The following is a 23,353-nucleotide window of genomic DNA, read 5'->3' on the forward strand; positions in this document are numbered from 1 at the left end:
GCACCAATGATGTTCTGGCAAAGAATAGATGTGAATTGGCGAAACAAACATGGTTGTATACTGATGTGGTTGACTGAGATGACGAAATACTGCAAGCCTCACTTCCAGTCTTATTTGTACCCACACACGTTGTAACCCGTATACTTCAGTGTAAAACTCCAGTTAAAAAATCAAGAATTTGCAGATTCATTACAGGCTCGATTTCCGGTCATACCTTCCGACCGAATTCGCCATACAGGCTCCGGTTAGCCAGAATGTTTGCCCTCCGAGACATAATCCTTCCTGTATCTTGTAACGTGCATGGATACCATGCAGTAAGACATTTGCAAAAATCAAGCGTTTCTTCATCCGCTGGTCCCAGCCACCATAATATATAAATTTCAAACACAAAAGCTTATGAAGTAAAATATAATTGGGCGGATGAAAATTTTACATGAATATTGAGTATGCTCTTTGTATACATTTTCTTATATCTTATATCTGTGTCCTCACCCGAAATGTCCTTTCGTAGTATGTATCGAAGTTTATGGTAAGTGTTTTCACACATTTGGAATTATCTTGAAAATTTGATGAAATTCTGCCTCAGGTCATTATAGTATAAGAGTACAGAAGTAACCTTTCAAATCTTTCAATAGATGAACCTAGATCTTGTGGTTCTTTCCTTTTTTTAAAGCGCAGAAAATCAAGAAATAAACAAAATTGTTTCCTCACGCTCCATCATGGACTAATCGTTTGTGAGTAAACGATAGCTCGAAGTAAAGGATTTAGCAATGTCGTTAAGTGGTGCATGTAACCATTTTGCGGCGCCGCTACGGCACTGGCCGATAGCGCCATTAAGCGGCTCGTGTGCAAATCCCAAAACAAAGGTAGGGTACTAGTGAACAGTGTCCCATTTCGCTAATTTTCTTGCTAGAGTTCCATTCCTCAGCTCACTGCTCCCACATAATATCTCCTCAAAAGGGGCTGCATTTTGGAACATCGCAAATTAATTAAAAAATCTGTAAATGACTCATAATGTTATCTATATATAATATTCATGCTGAAGTAACAGTGATAGTACATAGCTATAACCACTGTCTCAAGTGGCGACACGCCACTGTGAGAAAACAACAGAGGTAAATTTTAGAAGGCGTTGGCTTGATGCTTGTTCAAGTGTGGGCCACAGATTGTAGCAATAAAAAAACAAGATGTTTGTTCGTTTGTGGTCTTTTAAGTTGTAGTGAAAAAATCACAGATTATATTTTTGTAAATATGAATGTGTAAGACCATCTGCTGAAAAACGTCGTTCAAAATGGTGTTCAAAGTCTTGTTGAATATCTTATTAGTGTTAATTTCGACTTTTGGATTCTTGTTTGCATTTGTAGCAGCAGGCAGTTTGATGACATTTCTTTCCTATATCCCATCACCGAAAGTGAATGTTTCAGAAGTACATTGTAAGTGGAATATTTCTGAGGTACTGTGTGTTCAAAATGGGTTATGTGATCGGCTAGATGATTTGAGAGCCTCTAAACGACGTTGAAATGCATTGAAACAATTAAAATATGATGACTTATTTATAATCCAGCATATTTCGACCTGCATTCTTTCCAAGTATAAATCGCTTGCCTACTTCATTCTTTTAAATTCAGGCTCGTTCATTTATGTTGAAATATCCACAGTATTTTCCAAAAGTTGCACAGACTATATTAGTGTTTCTTTATACCTGTAATTAACTAATTACTACAGCAGTTTCTTAGCGACCTAAATATTCAAAAGTTTAACCTCTGAAGAAGAAAAAAAGTTAAAAATCTTGCATATCCAACTTCTGGCCATTTTCATTATTGGCATTTTCCATTTGATAAGAGGCTGGGTGGGCCCCAGAAGGCACAGGGTAGAGGAAAAATCCTGTACTGCTGTCGTTGATCAAACCCTGGTTGTCCAGTCCATATCCAGTCACTATATTGACTGAGCTGTTGTTATGACATGTTCTGCATACTTGGCTTGTACAAAGTGTAAATAAATTCTATTGTATGAGACTCTATTATATTCTATGCTATTTATTCTGTTTCATTCCATTTTATTCTGTTGTATTCAATCCTTTCTGTTATGTTACATTCTTTATTGGCCTTTGTCAGGGATATCCATGTATGATATATTTAAAGTTATTGTGGTAATATTAAAATAATAATAATACATAGCTACTGGCACAAAACTTGGATGTAATCAAGGTATTAAAATAGTAAAATCCTTAAAAAATCATTGTACCTTCATAATAATTTAAATATCTGTAAAATGTATAACATGAATTGCTTATGTTAAAAGTGTACATTGTTTAGTAACATCCAAATTTAATATGCCCAAGCCAAAATTGTATGTTTCTTCCTTTAGTATATGCAATTTTCTCATCTATACTCAACACATCTCAATCAGTCTTTTAGTTTATGAGAAACTACAGTGCATGTTTGTGTGTTATGTATACTTGGTGATTTTATACCGTGACTGGGACCACATCTTGTAACACAGCTAAATAGTAGCTGTTCGTTACCTGCATTTTGGCTGTTTGATATAGACATTTATTACTGAAATGTTCAAGTTGGTCAGAAATATCTGAAAAAGTTGCAAATTTGTAAATAGTCCTCTTAGTGAGACTTCTAATGGCAGAATTTATCAGTCTGTCCAACTTCACTTGTGTTGTAACAGCCAAAGTTGTTTGATGTTGATCTTCCATATTACCACACGGCAATTTAATTCTCGAAACAACAGATTTATTGAACTTGTAAGAATTAATGAATAAAAGTTCACAGCACAGTAGTTGCATGGTATGGTTATGTGAGAAAGTTTGGACAAGCAGCGGAGTCCTTTCATAGCCTTCAATCAAAATTTCAGTGAATACAAAAGTTAACTGATTTGAAAAAAGAGTCCAGCTAAATTTACCTTTTTTGATGGATTATAAATTTCTGTTACGTGAGATATTAAAAGTACAAGATCTATGGGACTGAAAGCCAGGAACAGGAGAACAGACTTAAAATTATTCTTTGTCTGGAATTTTTTCAACGTCCTTGTTTAAAAGAAGAAACCATGACATTTTGAAAAACTGACTCTGTTTCCATCTTCAGGCAAAAGGTACCTACTCAGTTTGGTACGTCAGTGATGGAGACTAGCTCTATCTGATGGACCCATTATGTAAACAGAGCCAGTTTCCAAAACATCATGGTTTCTTCTCTTAAACAAGGACGATGGAAAGAATAATTTTAAGTGTAATTCACCATCGTCAGAAGCCTTTAGAATTGAATTGAATAACAGGAGAATAGGCTTTTGATTTCTACCTGTAATGTCCTGTTTGTTTTAGGGACCACAGCTACGATATGGGCTTTGACTGTAAATACATCATTGTTATGCCTTTTTATGTTCCAACATTCTGCTATGGCCAAACCATTTTTCAAGAGGGCATTGTATACTTCTGGATTACAAGTTGCTGAAAGAAGCATTTATGTAATTGCAACTTCAATTGCATTGCAGGCAAGTTAATTCTTTGATATCTTTAATAATATTTCTAACTAACTAACTAACTAGATGGCTTACCGAACCCGAAGGTTCATCACCGAATTAACCAAAGCCCTCCACCGGACCCTATCCTGGGCCAACAGAATCCAGTCTCCTTCAACTCCTATCTCCCATAGATCCCGCCTGAGATTATCCTCCCATCTACGTCTAGGTCTCCCCAGCGCTCTCTTCCCCGCAGGCTTCCCGACCAATACCCGGTTCACACCTCTTGTCCCATCCATGCGCGCTACATGCCCCATCCATCTCATTCTTCTCGAATTAATTACCCTGACAATATTGGGAGGAGGAGTACAGATTTTTAAGCTCCTCATTATGCAGTTTTCTCAATACCCCATCCTCTTCTCTCTCAGGCCCAAATATCCTCCTCAAGCACCTCCAATCTGTGTTCCTCCCTCTGAGTGAGATATAGTTATCTGCTTTAGGTTATCTGTTGTGTTTAAATACTTGTGCCTTATGGTTTTGTAATCTTATGAGTTGTTTTATTTTGAATGTGGTATGTTGTTTTGTTGTGTCTTATTGTTTTGTTGTCTCATTGTTCTGTTGTGTCTTATTGTTTTGTTGTGTCTTATGTTTTTTGTGTCTTATTGTAGGACCACTGCCACCGGGTAAAAACCCATTTGCAGTTAATAATAAATAATAATAATAAAAAATGACAGGCAAAATTATTGTTTGGTATACTTTAATTTTCAGCTTCTCAGAAATTAGAGGGGAAGACAAAATATTTTGAACTGAGAAGTAGCAAGCATTTCCGGAATTTAGTCTCCTCCTAACTTCCTCATGAGTATCATTTTGATATATTTCTTGTAGCAGTAAATGTAAAGACATTAATTTGAAGTCTCTCCTACTTGTTGCAGTGTGTAACGCAGTACTGGCAACCTATTCCATGGCTAAGTCTCTGGCACATTGACACTAGTGGAAGAGTGCTGTGGACGGTATTTACTGTGGTGCATTGTTTTGCTTGGTGCGTTATTTATATTGGTACCCTGATGATGGACATTGGGGAGATGTTTGGCATCAAGCAAGTAAGCATTTCTGCTTCAAAAACTACAGGGTGTCAAAAAAAGATGTATACACACATTCAGTGATTAAAATAATTAACATTTTAATAAACTAAACCGTTACACATGTCAGCATTGGCACTTAGTGAATTTGTAAATCTAGCGTAGGTGTCCAAAATGACCACCGTTAGCTTTGTGGCTCAGTCGAGACAGCAGCGAGCAACTGACTGACAAGGTTAATTTTCCATATTGTGTTGTGTTTAAATGTTTTTGGGACACCCTGCACTTTTTATTTTAAAATTGTAAATAACAGTTTTCTTGGCCTTGTGGGCCTGTATTTTTGTTAGTCTAGTCAAGTACTCCCACTGTTTGGTGGAATGGATTCTTATATAGATCGTGATCAGGAACAAGAGCTTCGTTAGTAGATACGAATTTTAGCTATAGCTTAATCAGGTTTTACTGTTTATATTGATTGTGCTGCATAAAATATTTGGAATAAGACTGATGAAACAGAACAAGCACGTCAAAGATGTGTCTTCTTGAGTTATAGAAATACATTTAAAACATTTCAGGTTTATTATTCCTTATGTGGACTGCCAGATCCCCTAACCTTCAAGTCCAGAGAGTTACGAAGATTTTATCTTCATATGCGTCATCCAAGTTTTATTGGATTCTGTGCCTTGCTTTGGATTTATCCCGTAATGAGGTAAGACATGCCTTTGTTTGGACTCCAGTTTCTTTCTGGGTTCGATTTCTGTTTCTGACCTTTCTGCCAGACGATATACTGATGCAGGCTGTCTTCCTAAGATTCATCTTAATCATTCCATCTCCTTCATCTTAACCATTTGATGTGGCCGATCGCCCGAGAAGATTTTATTGAGTTATGTAAACTCACAAAGAACATATTTGGAAAATATGCATTGTAATACAATAATTATCAGGTTTTTATTGCTTAATATTTCACAAACTCTCGCCTGCATATCTTGTACACACATAATTGGTTGAGTTGTCATAATACACATTAGGACTTCCAGTGACATATAATCAAGACATGGATTTATGGAAGTGCATGTTTATTTAGTTACATACACAGTTTTTGTTTGGAAGAAGTAATAGTTGATTCTCTGCCACTTTATTCTTGTAACTTGAATTTCAGCTTAGACCGAGTGCTGCTAGCAGGACTGTGGACTATTTATATGATGGTTGCATGGAATGTTGACCGGTTTGATTACCAGTACCAGTGCCAACAGCTGAGGCGGAAACAGTATAAGGTCAATTCCAAACTTATGTATTGATATTTTATCAAGTGTTCAGTGTGTGAATTACAAGCACAGAACTTAAGCATTTTACGTGTACCTCATTGATGTTCAGTATGGTGATAAAAGAATTAATTATTCTTTATGACAAGCAACATGCACACATGTGTGCTTAGAACTTAGATTATTAAGATGCTTTCTTACATGGGTTACTAATGGATCAGTATGTACTTGCCATTTAAGCCACATTTGATAAAAGGTAACGATGTTGTATCCCCATAATTAATATGAAGAGGGTGAGGTCAGTCACTGAGCAGTAGTGGGTATTGGGGTGCAGATGTGCAATGGTAACAGTTATTACGTTGAATAATATTTATTGAAGAAAGAGACACTGGATGGAGGACATTGCGGTAATTGGCCACTGAATTTTGCTTGCGAAACATCTCGTTCATGCTAGCAAGGTTCTTTTACGTGCCGCAAATATGACATGGGGCCGCCGGCTTCATTTCCCCTCCAAAGGAATCTGTGCTACAGATTTTCATCACCCTTAAAAATCCATCAACCTCGGCCGGGTTTGAACCCGCGAACATTGGGTCCAGTGGCGAGCACTCTAATCACTAGTCGACTGAGGGCGACCTACGGCAGGACTGGAGACTTCTCTTGACTTGCCACTCTTGCAACTGCATTGCTTAAACTGGCATGCTGTTTAAAGTAAATACATTATACACATTTCTATTTCTAATATAATTATTAGTAAATAAAATATATATATTTGTACATTATATATACCTTACATTTACATGTGCACCCATCTGTATGCATAAAGAACACTGCCCTCTGGAAAAGACCATTTTATATCTCAGTTGGTCTTAGAAACATGATTTGTAGATTGTTGTTGGATCGACATACCTTTGGCTCAGCAGTGGGGGAATTTTATTAATGTAAAGGTGTATCCTCATTAATGATTTCCAGTCTCTCATTACTAGTATGAATATTTGTTTACTACATTGCCTAATCCATTAATATATGCTGTTGCTTTCTTGAGGAACTCTCTGTTAATGGCCCCAATGAACATTTTTTCAGATGGGTGACTCACTGTTATAATTTTCATAGCAAATTTCTTTTTCGGTATAGTACAGTATTCAGCTGGCACTTCTTGCATTTTCACACATATTCCTCTCTTTCTGTTTTCATGTTTTGCTAATAATAATGCTGTTTTATTGCCACATCAATTTTATTCATGACACGATGATCTCCAAGGACTAAATTGTGGCTGTGGTACAAAAATTTGCCTTTCATGACCTTACTGTTTCCTCTTTTTCGTTCATAATCTCATCTATTTCCTAATTTTTATCTCTTCCTTAGTTGAGGACACCTATTCTAAACAGCATATTGGCATTAGTATTTTGGACTCCGGGTTTGTACACTGTGTCATAGTCGCCCTTGGGCTGGATCCACCATGTTAATCTTGAATCAGTTTTTTTCACACTTATAATCCAAGTCAGACGTTTGTGATTATCCATGACCTTGAATCTCCTACCACACAAGTATGGTATGAAGTACTTAATTCCCCAAACAGTTGCTGTTAATCCTCGGTCTACTGTTGTGTAATTGTTTTCCTGTGCACCGTGTGATCCTGACAAATGTTTTGTCTATATTACTGCGATGTGATGGTACTCCTTAGCCAAAATGCTTTGCTTGCAACCAGCTGATGTTCTGAAGTTTCTGATATGCAGCAGTGGGTGTGCATCTCCAACTTTTTTCTCATTTTGCTTCTGATAATTAACCACAAGTCGGAACTTTCGCTTCCCGCTACCATCCATCTTTTTAGCAACTATCAGAATTGGACAGTTCCATGGTGAATTACTTCTTCAGTGATCCCATTCATTAACATCTTCTCTGCCTATTTTTTTACCTCAAATTTTTTGTGATTCTGATAACCTACAAGGTCTGGTATTTATAGGATCAGTCCCCGGTTCATTATGTATCGAGTGCAGAGTTGTCCCTGCGCTACTCGATGGATCTCCTGGCAGTAGAAAATATTCTGAAAATCTAGACACATCTCAACTGATCTAGTCTAGCTCTTCAAGGATTATCCTTTTGGTTTGTTTTGACTGCATAATTTACGTGCCACATAGGATCAGTCTCATCTAGCTCCACGATTGATGCCTATATTTCTACCTCAATCTCATTTGTATTTAAGATGCTAGTCGTCACATAACTGTCGCCTAATTTAGTCAGATTCTGCTAGAAAAATACCATCTTGGATTTCCTGCTTATGCGCAAGTGATGCTGCCTTTACAGGCAGTTTCACAACTCTTTCTGACCTCCTTAGTATCTTTATTTCCTGAGACTTGTATAACTTTATTGACACCCTGTGCCACTTTTTTTGAATAGAGATAAGTAGCTGATTTTTCTGGGATTGTCTGTTAAACATTAACTTTTTTTTTACATTTACCATTTTTATTTCTGTGATACTTGACACTGTTTTCTCTTTGGACAACCCCAGTGATTAATTTTTTTAAATAAAAATATTGGTGCTCCCAGGGTTCTTTCCCCAAGAGATAATGTCTTTTGTATTTTATGTTTTCTCTATAAAGTTCTCTTTGGGACAAACATACCATTGTATAAGTTTCTTAGACACCAGTATGAACAGGTTGATAATTTTCTCAGGTTTGCCTCTGCAACAAGAATATTTCTTGTAATGTTTTTTTATAACATGTTTCTAAGAAATAGTGGGACATGCAGTCAACTTATTTGTTTGCTTGGTGATTTTCATGCATGTTGCAGCCGTCCACTTTCCCAATTATACCCAGTTTTCCCCTACTGCCGACAGTTCATATTTTATTCCTGCCTTTGCATCTCTCATGTTGCTCACTTCTTATGCCAAATAATAAATGTAACTACTGATTTGATGGATTAACTAATACACTGATAAATCTGAGGGGTTTCTAGGAAAAACTACATTAGTGCAAAACTGCTTCCTCTTAAACCTCCAGTTAGATGCCTGATGCTTGCTGGTATATCAGTAGAGCTACTTATTTAGCGTGGTTAGTTTTTCTTAAACGTTCAAATACAGTTTGCATTGTTGTGAAATATAGCGTACAAATTGAAATGTAGTGTTGAACAGTGTTCTTCACAGAGGAAATGACAGAATGTTTGTAGGAAATGAAAATATGTAGTTATTTTGATATTGTATAATATTAACAACTTATTGTAAATTTTAACATTTAAGGCGTTATTTATTATTCTAACAAATACAGCAATAGTTTTATTATCACGTTAGTTCACTTTCTTCCCGCAACACTTGATAATTGGTCCCGAATCCTTCCCATTCCATCCAGTAATGTATCGAGTGTTGGGCGTGTCAGCTCAACTGTAACAGTAGACACTGATGGTTGTTCACTGACTTTGGTTTCATTCTCCTGTACCTGCACAAACAAAACCACAAAGACTACACGAAAGGAACTGTAAGAGGTCTTCCTAGTAGATTTCTTGTTTGCCAAATAGAAAGGTCGCTTTATAACATGACATTGTGGCCTGCTAAATTTTCTGCCGTTATTTTCTTGTGTTGACATTGGCTTTCATACACATAGTTACAGTGAATTTTAAATAGAACATGTAAAATTAAAATAGTATTAGTTCTAAACAATAATAAGTGCCACTGCCTACACGCTTGAAACTTTTGTAAATGCGGATATGTACACCAGTGGTCCCCAACGCAGTGCCCGCGGGCGCCAAGGCTTTTTTTGGGTGCCCACGTTGTTATGGAAAGAGGTTATACTGAATAATGAAGGCCATTCAACCACGAACATTGTAAAATCAAAGCGCACAGCTTGACTTACTAATGACCATCTTGACGATTGTTTGTGAGCAGCAACATCATCCTACACTCCCAAATTTGAAAAACTGGCCGATGAAATGCAGTGCCAAACATCATACTAACTTCCCACTTGAGTAATAATAATTGTACTTATAAAACTACGTATTTTTGATTGCATGTTTTCTTGTATCATTAAATGTCGTATTGTTTTGTGTATTATTTGGTGTCCATATCTTATTTGTCCAGAGAAAAGAAAATTTGGCTTTGTTAATTGGTTAGTGCCCACCACAATCTCATAAACTCTCAAATGTGCCCGTAGGCATAAAAAGGTTGGGGACCACTGATGTACACTGTGTCATAGCAGGCAAATTCCCAGTAATGATCTGTGATTTTTTGTTGATTTGGCAGCATCATAGCAGTGCCTTACAACTTCCCGTCCATTGATACTTAACAACTGCTTCATGTTCCACAGCAAGCAAAATTTAAATTGTTTTATTAACTTTTGCCAACATGTAGAAACACCGTCTGTGACTACGTGTCCATTGAATTGGAATAGTGTGTCAGAATGCTGTGTAGTCTGGTAACATTTCAGAGGTACTTGCTGCCTCTATGACCCTGATGATGGAGGCAGTGAGGATCTCTGAACATTGATAAACTTGTATCAGACCACAAGGCACTACAGCCTAGAAGACAGACAAGAATTTGTGAAATTGTTCAGTTGCCCAAATAAAATCAAGGCTGAATCAACAGAACATTCTTTATTCAACAACAAATCTTACTTGGCAAAGGTATGGGACTTGAAATAAACATGAATGTGTTATGGGCATAGTTAATTTTATTTGGTTATGTGGACTAAACCACAAACAGTTCCAGGCATTCCTTCATGGAGTCAAGAACAAATATGGTGATACTGTGTAATAAAGTTTGCTTGCTTAGTGTTGATAAGGTCTGGTAATGATTCTTATCATTATTCAAGGTTTTTGTCATTAAAAAGGATGATCCATTAGTCTGAATGCAAATTGGATTTTTTAATGAACTAAATATCAAAGACCGAGAAAACTGCAAATTTATAGCTGAACTTTACGACAATGTAATATATTTACAAATTAAATCATAATTATTTCATAACATCTTTTGAATAACATAACTTGTCTACTTTCCAAACTAGCAGAAAATATTTAATCTGTAAAAGACAAGCAATAGTGTGTCGGTTGCATCGAACAATTCGAGCAGTAATTTACACACACATTTTTAGACTTTGGTTAGGTTTACCTAACCTTATTCAGCATGATGTCTAGTTTACAGTTTGAATGTATCTACTTTCAGCGTATTGCCAAACATCAAAATTCAAAGAAGATTTACTTCCTGAAGATATGAATATGTTTGTCTGCAGCGGAAGGCAACTAACTGTTTATGTTTTTAAGATGAATTTACATTTGTGAAGTTTTTCATTGATGAGTTTAAAAAATCAACACAGTGTAACCTATTGACATGAAAATCTCACTCTGATCATGTGAATGAACACAGACATCACATCAGGTATCAAACGCATGTCGCCAGCGGTTCAGGCTCAACAATCACATTATTGTTTTTATTAGCCTACATGAGGGGGGGGGGGACCTACATGGTCACACGTTGTACTTACTTTAAGCTGAAGCAAACACGAAGTGGTGGTATTTCCTGGGTCTGTCGCTGGGGCCTTGGAGAGAACATGACATGAGAAATCCAGTAAACGAGGTGGACCAACTGGAACCTGGCAGTCCATTTTATACTAAAATAATAAAAATATATTTGTCAATAGACGGTGGGCTGTGGAAGCAGCCTCCGTTTCCTTCTCTTTTCCAGCGAATCAGAATAAGAGTTAAATGAAGGATAGAAAGAGTGGGATAGCGAAGTGGAAGAGTGCAATAAAATTATGATGAAGTCAAATTTTTATTTTGAGAAATAAATACACGTAGCTTGTGAAACCAAAGTGTATGTGTGTTTGAGACAGGACAGTTTATATCGATGAGTAACGGGAAGATATGAGACAGATGGAAAAACTTGGTTGTCGGACGACACACTTAAAGTGGAAACGTCTTAGGAGGGCAAAGAAGAACTTCCCAAAAGAAGTGTAAGACATTTAAAATCATATGTAGAATACACATATATAAGGTATCACAACAAAGAACATCATACAGACTTTATGAGGATAACTTACAACGAAGAATCCAAAGACAGCTGTGAACAGTGTAAAATTTTTCATAAAAGATAAGGTGCTTTGGCAATGCCTTCCATACTGTGAAAATAGCAGTGTTACTAACAAGTTATTAATCATCCTGAGCTTTAAGTAGATGTCTCTATAAGCATTGGTAGATATGTCAGTGTTGTGTGACTTCCAGGGTTTGATTCTTGAAAGTGACGCATCTTCAGGTGATCTTCACAATTTAGCATGAGCAAAAAAACACTTTTGACCCCATCCATGTCTGCCCATCACGATTTTCACAGCAGTGTGACTGGAGGTCCAATTCTTGGAACCCAGTGCTGTACAATGGAACCTCAGATCACAGTGCTAAGACGACAATAACGTGTGAGGAACACCTTTGCAATGTTGTCGTACTGCAGAAGTGGACAATGATGGCTGTTTTCCAAGGAGTAAACCAATTGGAATGTGATACTGACTATTTATCTCCTCCATATAATGTGAAGGTTATGAATGCTTAGACCTATACCAAATGTCTTCAGTCTGTAATCAGCATGGAGACAACACAGTACAAAACAAAAAAATGCCACAAAATGTTTAATTTACCGTACATATTTACATTATTTAAAGAAGAACAAAATATAATGCAATGACACCGATTAAACTGTCCAGTCCCGACCAAAGCATCTACGACACCACTCTTAAACTAGAATATATGTTCCTTCAAAACTATAAAGTTGAAGCCTTGCTTTCACATATGCAAACACATAACCTTACTTACGCACACCTGAAAAAAAAATCGCACAAATTTACCTGGAACTAAGCCTAACATCTACATTTGTCGCATAGATGATCTATGGGTTCCAATGTGGCAAGAGAAACTGAGCTTCGTGAATGGTTAGAAAACAGAATAAATGCATTAGCGACATCGTAACGCAGCGGAGTGTAGTTACTTAAACGAAGTACACGCAAATCATTGAAGATGGCGAAAGTAGTCGATAGTGGCCAAGACGCTCGCCCAAATGAACCAATGACACTGTAATTACTTGTCTTTGATTTTGAATGACGAGATATCGCAAATAGTTGATGACAGACTATAATAATGGAAGATAATTTAAAAGTTGTCACTATGTGCTCTGCTGAAAGGCAAGTTTTGATTTAATAACTTGTGAAACTCGAGTGTTTGCTCAACTTTCAGGCACAAGGTATTATTCGTGTATTACTTATTACAGTTTACAACGGGGCTTAACCGGAAGTGCCTTGCCATTGATGTAAATCTGCTCAAAGGCAAACAGAATATAAGTTCTTCAGCTTCCAAGCAGTCCAGCATGGTATGTAATTTTTGTATTATTTGTATTTTTTTATGATCGATTGGTTTAATTATTAGTGTTACATAATCGTCGTTGCTTGTCTTGTTATCATAAGTCAATTCGTATTTCAATTCTATTTCTCTGGCACTAAACAACCTACAACAGGAGGGATTATATTAAATATATAGTGCTGTAAAGACTGGACGATATCTTTCATGTAGACCTAATAGAACTTAAAAATTATGGGACTACTAAACAAGCCCAGTGCAGTTAGGTAAGTGAAATCACTCATTACTTGCGAACTATTGGGCAAGTGAATTCACTAAGTGAGTAGTGAGTGAAATTTCCTAATGTAATTGGGCTTTAGTATAATTTTTAGCATTGTAAAAACGATTTTCAACAACTTTTTTCTTAGTTTGTTGTAGTTATCCACACCCTAAGATTACTCAAAGATTATTTAAGCATAATATTTATATTTTGGTTTGAGGAATTAATATTTTTAATTTTTTTAAATATTTATTAATAAATTATTTTTTAATTTATTTTTACATGTAAGTTGTGAACAAACGTTATGTGGTTGAATACAAACATATATTTTTCATTCAGGTTTATTTGAAAAAGTTATGTGCGGAAGATTAAGCTCTAAGAATATCCTGCAGAAGAACAACTTGGATTCAGAAAAGGCCCTCAAGTGATAAAGCCTTGTACAAATTCCTATGTCCCCTCTATGATAATATTTCGATGGAAACTAAATTTTTATTTAATTAAAGGCAAATTTGGGCAACTGCTTACATCATATTTTAATTGTAGAAAACAAATATTAGAAATTTAATCTCATTATTAAAGTTATAGAACGTACTGAGCCTACGCACTTCATCGTTGATGATGGTGTTATTTATAATCGTCATAGCAACTGCTTTTAAAAAAATCTCATTAATGTTATAAAATTACACAACATTTCGAGAACTGGATCTATCCTTCTGCCCCAGTCCGCGTCCCACGACGTATGTTTTTGGCTGTCTGAAGGACGTTTGGCTGTAAGGATACGATTTTAACCAAGTGATATAGGTTAGGTTAGGTTAGGTTTGCGTGAGTCAACTACACGTGTCTTTCCCTAACGTCTTCTGCCATTGGCTCCCCTGCTCTCACCCGATCCTGACAACCGTCCCTATAGGTGCGGCCAAGGTTCCACCTTCTACGAGAAAGCTGAAGCCCTGTCTGAGGTCCTACAGGCCATCAGGCGACTCGAGGTTCGCAAGGATCCGGGTTCGAACGGTGTTCTGAACAGTGTTATGAGACGTCTATACTGTCAGATGTTTGATGATTAATGTCTGGGAAAGGTCTGGGCCGCTATTTGAAGCAGATCCTCCCCCGAAAAACAAAGCAATCTTGCTGACTGGTTGACTGCGACTTTCTGTAGCTCAGAAATGTAATGAACAAAGTTATATGAACTTGGTCCGTAACAAGCATCTGTGGTATTGGCAGGACTGAGCAGGTTTTGTGTGACGAGGGCTGCATAACCTTAAAGCTCCACACTTCGGTGTTCTTTGGGCTTCTGAGACATTAGCGTGTTCTAAATATTATTTTCTACATCTGTACAAGATATATTTAATTCGTCTTGTAAATTTTCTTTAATGATAATTTTTTTTACAAAAAAAATATTGCATCCGGTATTACCAATGCTTTGTGATGTAACCCATTTGATGAAAGTGGACTTATTAATGTCAGAACGTAAGAAACATTCTTTCTTGGAGAACTAAAGAACTTCCTCGGTTAAACAGTGAACATTAAGTGTCGTAAATTGAGTAGTCTGTCAAGATCACTGCTATTAGTCCTTAAATGAAAATTTGCAATTGAGTCAAACACCAAAAAGGAAAAATAATAGGCGACGGAAATTTTAAAAGAGTTACAAGAAAAATTCCAAGGTCCACTGACTTCAAGAAGTTTGAAGGTGACAATATTAACTATTCTCTTTAAAACGAAGAGTATTTGGGAAGTTCAAGAATTTTTCCAAGTGCTTCTAACTGTGTGATTAGGAGAGCGAAGTAACTTGTTATGGACCAAGGCTTTTTGTCTTAACCTAATCACAAACAAGGCATAACGTAACATAAATGAGTAAATTTATGTCTAGTAAAGAAGATTACATATTAATTAAAGTCTGCGGTTAGAACGCTGGCCTTGTAATCCTGGGGTCTCGGGTTCTATTCCCGGAGGTGCCCGAATTTATAACTTGTGTTGGGCAAGGCCGTGGTCTAGGCAACACGGAGTTTTCCACGGTTTCTCCGTGGCATCCCATTCACACACAGAAGAAGGCAATGGCAAACCACTTCTGGATCATCTGCCAAGAACGTATATGAACAGGTCCCAGCCCGAGAAAAGGATGGAAGGATCCTGTTCATATGGACCTGTCGGCAGACAGAACACTACAAATAAAATAATAAGAATTTGAAAGAGTTGTACACTCATTTTAAAATGGCACATCGAGGATTCAAGGCAATTTTATCGAAGTTTGATTCTTTACGTCTCAGGAACTGTTTCATGGTAGGTGAAAACTGCCATTTAAATTGTTAACACAGTAGCGAAGCCGTTTCAAACACCGCGTTGAGTGCAGGTTAATGTGTGTGGATATGGTACGAAATAATATTAACCAATGTGTTTTTCTGTTTGAATCTTTCGTGAAATGTGTTTCCGCTGGATAAATGATGTCGGAGAATTTTTTTTTTAATAAATTTCCTGGTGTGACGGATTGAATCACAACTGGCAAATATGTTATCAATAAAGTCAGGTCAACTGGGCCAATCCTGGACGATGAATCTGTTAAATCAAAGCGCCGTCTGTTTACCGAAGAAAAACGAGACTGCGTACCACGAAAATCGTTGGGTCGCCTTGCCCAAGACGCCGGCGTCTCGAAATCATAAGCAGCCAAGGCGATAAAGAGGTGAATTTTGACCAACTGAAACTGAGCAGAGAGTGTGTGCGTACATGGGCAACATTTTCAGTATTTCTTAAAAAAAGGTTTTTTTTTAGCGAAGCGATATTTGACTCGTGTCGGGAAAATATTTTAGCTCTTGGCAGCGTGTCATGCAGTTTTTGCCGGGAGCTGGGTTATGAAAGTTGCGTGTGTCTAGACCTAAGTCTTAGTCACGTAACGAGCCGGCACTTCAGGGTAACATCTTCTGGTACCTGGGAACGAAAACCGACTGAGGCAGATCGTTGACCCGCGAGATTGTTTTTGCGTCGCCATGTTAGAAGGAAATCGAGCGAAGGCAGGATGAGGAGATGCACCCCGCATTCCAGCTTCTCGTGTAATCCATTATCCACCGAAAGAAAGATTTTCAGTTTACGCGGTGAGCGCCTCGTTGACACAACCTGACAGCACGGGGTGGGGGGGTGGGGGGGGGGGGTGTCCACGAATAACCTCACGAGTTTTGCAACGTGAGAGTAATGAATTCTGTCGATCCTCGTGAAGTTTCGAATTTATTTATTTGGCAAAAAAAGAAGTCAGGATCTACAGAGATAACGAAACTTTTTCGTTCTTGAAGAAATTTATTCTTGCATCTCACCTTATGTTAAGTTGGATTAAGCAATTTGAAGAATTTGATTTGTACGTCTTTCATACAGTCAAAACAACATCCACTTGGTAGAGAGAGAACGTAAAGGCTTAGATTAATAGGAACCAAAATTAAGAGACCAGATGTGGGTTATGAGACGACCAGTCTCCGACGGAGGTCAAGAAATGACACCAAGTCCTTTCTGCTTTCGAATGGGCCCGGCATATTCCAAAGGCAGTGCGTCAGTTTATCGCGTCAACTTTATACTGTCTTAGGAAGGTTTTTTGTCTCTGTGGAGACGCCTTTGAAGTTAAAATGTCACGAATAGACCCTCGCACTTTGTTCACTGTATTTTAACCAGCTTGTAAGTGCGCACTCTACAGCGGTAAAATAAAGTAACTGAGTGACTTACGAAGCTTTATTGCGTGTGTGTCTACTCACATATCTTATCTCCGGACGACGGAGATAGAGTCCCATCTCCGAAACGTCGTGAATTTTATTGATTTTATTTATTGGACGATGGATAATATCTAGAAAACTGTTTGCTTCAACAACGCACCACCGTCACAAACTTTTAGAATTGAGCTTGTAATATATGTTTACGTTGTAGTTAAAATACAGTGATTGTTTGATATTAATGCAGTCTTCGCGGATTCATTTTCGTCCTATGCCCACATTCTATCTATGCTAAAGTAAGAAGACGACGGATGAATCTTCGTACAAAACATCGGAGGAAGAGGAGTTGTGTCCTGGTGTAAACGAGACTATTCTTGGGTCCTTATGGAAATACTCTAGGATATTACTAATATTACCAGTTCAGTGGCAGGTACAACCACTGTCAGCGTGCATCAGGCAAGAGCTGCAGCTGTCCATGAGTCATGCAAAAAGTCTGAAAGACTCCCTCTCAATCCGTCCGATTGACTTTATGGACCCTTTGCAGTTGAAGAAGGATAATTTGAGTTCAAAACTGCGAAGCAATACTCTCGAAGGAGGAGGGTCAGATACTTTTATATAAATATCTCCTGTGCAGTGCCTGTATTTTCCAGCGGGCCATAAAAACTTTCTAAAAATTGCCAGCTGTCGTAAGAAAAGGACGGTGTGCTGCCTAACACCTCAGGGGACTGTCTTGTGAAAGAATTCGGAAGAAGCAAGAGACGAGACATTGCACGTCTGCATGGCATTTAAGTATCGATGGTTAACAGTTTCCAAGTTCTTAACTATAGGAACAAACTGTGCTATTAGAGAAATACGTACACATAATCTGAATTTAAATGACAACCGACCAATGAGACAGCTGTCTGCTACTAAGATGTGAAAAATTCAAATTTTGAAAGTTGGACTGTATTTTCGAAAGGTGTTGTTTTGACGCCATCTGAAAGAAGCTTGTTACGTCACCACGAGTTTTGTCACCCCACCAGTCGAAATTCGGTTATCATAATCCAAAAGCCCGACACGAAAATTATGTATGAATTACTGAATTCAACTCAGTCAATAATTCTACCGGCGGATAGAATTAACATACGTTAGTTAGCCTGAAGGTTCATCGTTGAATTTCGACGTGGTTCAAGCGTTTGTATCTCGGCGCCACCGCAAATAGTCCGTGCCTCAGCGCCATCAACAGGAGGTCAACGCTGCATTGCTGTCTTAGATTTCATTACGGCACAGTCACAGTCCAAGCGACACCCTTTCTTTGTCTGCCACCCTCGTTGTAAAACTGCCCCCGCAATCTCTTGAATAATCGAACTCGTGCTTACCGGCCTCAGAGCTGCGTTTATCGACTGGGGCCCGGATGCAGCTGCAGCCGACATTGGTGATGGCCTCGTTTTCGTTATATAATTCCATTTATTTCGTTTTATGTAATATATTAAGCCCGCGAATCCAAATGTTTTGTTTTTTGCCCCCGTTAGATTTCTGTAAATAATCCCTATGTACTTGTAGTTAACGTTTTACATTTGAGGTGAGCTATATAATTATAATTTTATTTCTTCAGCAGTCGTGAATTAGAACGGGTTGTATTAACTATTAATCTCGTTTGCAACTGTTTCCGGAGTAACTGTCATGTACCAGAAGAACGTAGTACGAGGTACGATCGGAAGGTTTCAAGACTGCGCGTATAAAAACCCGTACACTTATCTCAGGTATTAAATTCATCCATCACCCTCGAAGTAGTTCCCCTGGGAGTGAACACAACGATCCCAGCGCCGCTGCCAAGCCTGGAAGCATCCCTGGAAATCTTTCTTTGTCAGCCTGTCAAGCACCATCTGCGATTCTGTCTGAATCTCTTGCCAAAGACTCGCCAAAACGGCTACGGAAACCTATGAAATGCTAAAGCAAGCATTTGGGGAGTCCGCAATGGGTCGTGCACAAACTTTTGTGTGGCATTCACGTTTTAAAAATGGCCGAACCTCTGTCGATGATGACGAGCGTTCTGGACGACCATCTTCGAGCACAACGCCCGAAAATGTTACGAAGATCGACGTCGTACCATCAACGACTTGTGCGACATTGTTGGGATAGGCTATGGGACCTGTCAGCTGATTGTAAAGGAAGAACTCCACATGCGACGCATCCTGTCTGAGGACCAGAAGCAGAATCGACTTCTCGTTTGTCAGGAGCTCAAAGATCTTGCAAGAACCGACCCCAACTTCCTTTCTAAGCTCCGTGTGACTTCTTCCTCTTCCCAAAGATGAAAATTCAGCTAAAGGGAAGGAGATTTGAGACGATAGAAGAGATTCAGGCAGAATCGCAGATGGAGCTTGACAGGCTGACAAAGAAAGATTTCCAGGGATGCTTCCAGGCTTGGCAGCGGCGCTGGGATCGTTGTGTTCACTCCCAGGGGAACTACTTCGAGGGTGATGGATGCATTTAATACCTGAGATAAGTGTACGGGTTTTTATACGCCCAGTCTGTAAACCTTCCGATCGCACCTCGTATGCATGTCCAGTGTCACAGACTGAGTCAACATGTTCATTTAGTCGGCTGTCGCGTCTTGAAAACAGAAAACCACTGACCGGTCTCCCTCTGATTCAAAGATGTTTTAATACCGGAAATAATTTCCATCTTTCGTCTTCTGCTTGTTCTATTGTGTTAGTCCTTAATGTAGTGCAGTTATTCGACTGAAAGCCAAATCTCCCTCCCTTTCGACGAGAAATAAATACCACGATGCTCTCGAGTCCGGCTTCTAAAAACAAAAGAAGAAAGACGGTTCTTTGTCATTGCCCGCCGCCTTTTAATTTACACTCGTGAGACATGATTGATCCTCGTCGCAACGCGATGCAATGCAAAACCAACAGAGAAGCCCGAACGTCACGCAAATCCGCATGAAGCAGGAAGGAAAGCCCAGCTGCAGATGCTCTAGCTCTTTCGCACGCCCCGAACACGGGGCTGCATCGATTGGCGTGCGCCACTCTGCAGCTTGGTCCTGCTTTTGGCCCGGGTGAGACCCCGTGAGCTCTGGCGTGCCTTAGAGACACGCTCGCTGCGCTTCCTCTCGCCCCGTCACGCCGCCGGCTCCGGGTTCTTCGCCGCCTTCCTCGTATTCTCCAACCGCGTATTCACGTCTGGAGGATCCAAATTCCACTTCAAAGAACGAATTTTTACTGCCACGCTGTCGGGCCTGATGGATTTTAGGGCCTGCGGAACGGTAGTCGATGAAGTCGGGTCCTCTGCTGTGACGTCTGAAATGAACTGTAGCAAATTCCAGGATCGAATACTTTCCAGGTCATCAAATAGGAGGACACTATGGGATAAGAATGTAGCACGCATAGCTCATACGCACAGTAAATAGGGAATTTATATCCGATAAAAATCTTTTGACTGAGACTAATTTTAATATAAAATTATTAATTTAAAAGCAGTGTCAGTTGGTTAAACATCACCGACGTTTCAGGGACCATCATTAGGGTTGTCTCCATCGCACAAGAATGTTGATGAGGACACGACTTATAGATCGATACAGAGATTTTTTATTAAAGAAGATTTATGATTGCAGTCTTTTATACGAAATGAAGAAGAAAAGTTGAAATCGACCTCAGAGGACCGCAGTGAATCTGCGAGCAACACTGAGTCTACTTCTCTAGCGAGACGACGGGCTTTACAAGGTACAGCGTAGACTGCAGATGTTATAACCCGCTCTAACACTGCGCTAACCTTCCAAACGCGCATAGTTTTGCTCTTAGAATCTCTCAGCAGAGGAAAATTTAACTGAATGATCGTACATTTAAAACCAAAGGGAGGTTATTCAGCGTCAATGCAGTTGCCTGTTGCCAGCCACGAGGGGATTAGGGAATAAAGGCTCGTTAAGAAGACCCCTCAAGCACAACTTCCTGGCCTCCCTTCCTCGCCCGTGTTGACTGGAGGAGCAGCGTCTTCCTGGAAGCCCAACTGGCAGAAAATGTTTGCACATCGTAAAACTTTCGTCGTCAAAGTTTATCGCAGAGTCGATTTTGTGGTTTGTGAACATGGGACTGGATGGACAAGTCGTTTGTTTAGGTTTTAAAATATTACAGTATTTTCCGCAATACCGATTAGGTGGCATGGTGCGTCATCATGTTCCTGACCATGCCTCTCAGTACTTGTTTCATGAAAACTGAGATCGCTGCTGAAAAGGGGGAGGGGGTGATGTGAGGATCCTCAGGAGATTAGACAAGCGAAGGACCTCAATTACAGACACAAGGGACAACGTGGAATGCGAGTTATTTTGTTTACGTATCAAAATTCGCGTTTCTTTTATGTTCCATTTATTAAGAATAGCATTAATACAACATTAGACAAATTTCAAAAGCGCACACACACATGAGGGGGATACAGGTTTATTTATAGATCCGAAAGTTAGTGATGCAGTCCAAATTCTGAAAGGATTTTCATCGATTTGTCTACTCAATATTTAGCGATACTGTCACGTTTCTATGCTGATACAGCTGAAGCAAAGAACATATTTGAAGATGGCTGTCTTCTGGGTTGTAGCGCCGTGCGGTCTGGTAGATGTTTACCGACGTTTCAGAGGTCCTTGCTGCGTCCATCATCAGTGCGGTGACGTCTGCTGGTACGAAGATGGCTCAATTCTGGGCTGAAACTCCGGGTCTGGTAGAAATTGAGGAAGTTACTGTAGTTAAGGATGAGGTAGTGTCAGAGTGAAATGATTTATTACATTTATTTAGTGTTCTGTCTGACGACAGGTCATATGAACAGGATCCTTCCATCCTTTTCTCGGACTGGGTCCTGTTCATATACGTTCTTGGCAGATGATCCAGAAGTGGTTTGCCATTGCCTTCTTCTGTGTGTGAGTGGAGTAATTGTTGGGATGCCACGGAGAAACCGGGGAAGCCCCCGGAGGAAAACTCTGTGTTGCCTAGACCACAGCCTTGCCCAACACAAGTTATAAATTTGAGCACCACCGGGAATTGAACTCGGGACCCCAGGATTACAAGGCTAGTGTTCTGACCGCTAGACCACCGGAGGCATTAGTGAAATGATACGGAAGGATAAATCCATAGGTCATTGTTGCACTAATGCGATCCTGAGACATTGTCACACCTCAGGTTATTGGATTAACGCGACCCGATGGCATTGTTGAACAACATCATGTTCCAACAATGGTACCAATCTCATTGTTGTGAAAGAATAACCCCGGTCATGCTGAATGCCTACACAGTAAAGACGTTACAGACAGACACGGACGATCCCACAAGACGATCTCAGCTCGCGCTAGAGCGTGGGGAAACGTAAAAAGAAATTATGATCAGGATGATCAAGAACTTGTATGGGAAAGAGGCAAATGAAAATTCCCACCACTTCCAGGATATCCACAGACGCTGAGAGCCCACGCCACAGCAGCCCTGGGTCAGTGGTTCAGGTAGTTCTATCACGCGTGTACGTGAGTCACGCGTGTGCGATATTAAGCGAGCAATTGACATGATAAACACAAAACAACAGAATTATTATAATGAAATGCCAATGTCTCGTCACTGTCGTCATCGTCTTTAACTTCCAAGACACTTAATTCTTAGCCACCATTTCAGCGTCCTAAATAATTTTATTGGGACGTACTGATATTAGTAAGGGGTTAATCTGATTGCAAAGTGACTTACTTAATTTGCTACCTGATCCAGTTCATGCGCCATTTCTCTCGACTGTTACGTGTCGTAAAGCAAAGCAAGGGAGTAAACGGGAATGGCTATAGTAGGAACATAACGATTACAATTATTTCGCCCGCATTCGTAACTAGAAATTTAAGTGACTTTGTGTACGGACTTCGTCTACGACGATAAAGTGAACGCTGGCTTGCCCGTGATTACGACGGACACCTCTTAAAGAAAATTTTTAAATTGGTTTTGGAACCAGTCTTTAGAACTCCCGGGATTTATCTCTGATTTATAATCGGAGTTTATTAAATTAAGACGTGAACGAAAGATCCACTTGCTACCACGGACAAAACCTGACCAACAAGTTAGTTCCCGCATCATAGAGAAATCCGTGAGAAGTGACGTGTTCAAGGTCAACCACAGCATTAGCTCCAGGATCTCGCCCTAAGCTGGAGGGCGGCGTAGGACACCGACTGATTTGCCCTTCAGCGGTTGGTCCTTCGCCTGACACGACTTTAAACTTCCTGTGTCGTCACACAGGAAGACATCGCGAGGTACATAATTATTCTACTTCCATTTAATAATCTTGGAGAACAACATTTAAGAA

The 23,353-nt window shown here is 39.2% G+C and overlaps 2 protein-coding genes across 3 annotated transcripts; one reads left to right on the forward strand and one right to left on the reverse strand.

Annotated features, from left to right (window-relative positions):
• The first annotated feature begins 795 nt into the window (after window positions 1-795).
• Window positions 796-9,074, forward strand: LOC110828933 (nurim homolog). Its single transcript, XM_087348505.1, has 5 exons — window positions 796-866; window positions 3,329-3,498; window positions 4,398-4,565; window positions 5,114-5,247; window positions 5,698-9,074. The coding sequence occupies exons 2-5, from the start codon at window positions 3,385-3,387 to the stop codon at window positions 5,834-5,836; spliced, it is 555 nt and encodes a 184-aa protein (XP_087204631.1). The 5' UTR covers window positions 796-866; window positions 3,329-3,384; the 3' UTR covers window positions 5,837-9,074.
• On the reverse strand, window positions 8,980-12,771 carry LOC110828929 (COMM domain-containing protein 9-like). 2 transcript variants are annotated; one of them, XM_087348511.1, is made up of 3 exons: window positions 12,616-12,771; window positions 11,266-11,391; window positions 8,980-9,228 (listed from the first exon to the last, which is right to left on the reverse strand). In XM_087348511.1, the coding sequence occupies exons 2-3, from the start codon at window positions 11,383-11,385 to the stop codon at window positions 9,085-9,087; spliced, it is 264 nt and encodes an 87-aa protein (XP_087204637.1). In that variant the 5' UTR covers window positions 11,386-11,391; window positions 12,616-12,771; the 3' UTR covers window positions 8,980-9,084. The 2 variants fall into 2 exon arrangements, with proteins under 2 accessions (XP_087204637.1, XP_087204638.1); XM_087348512.1 differs by lacking the exon at window positions 12,616-12,771 and adding an exon at window positions 11,924-12,368.
• Between the last annotated feature and the right edge of the window lie 10,582 nt (window positions 12,772-23,353).

This window comes from Zootermopsis nevadensis, unplaced genomic scaffold (assembly GCF_977971745.1).
Source record: "Zootermopsis nevadensis isolate Lab colony 2312 unplaced genomic scaffold, Znev_1.0 Znev_ptg000013l, whole genome shotgun sequence".
Taxonomy (NCBI): domain Eukaryota; kingdom Metazoa; phylum Arthropoda; class Insecta; order Blattodea; family Termopsidae; genus Zootermopsis; species Zootermopsis nevadensis.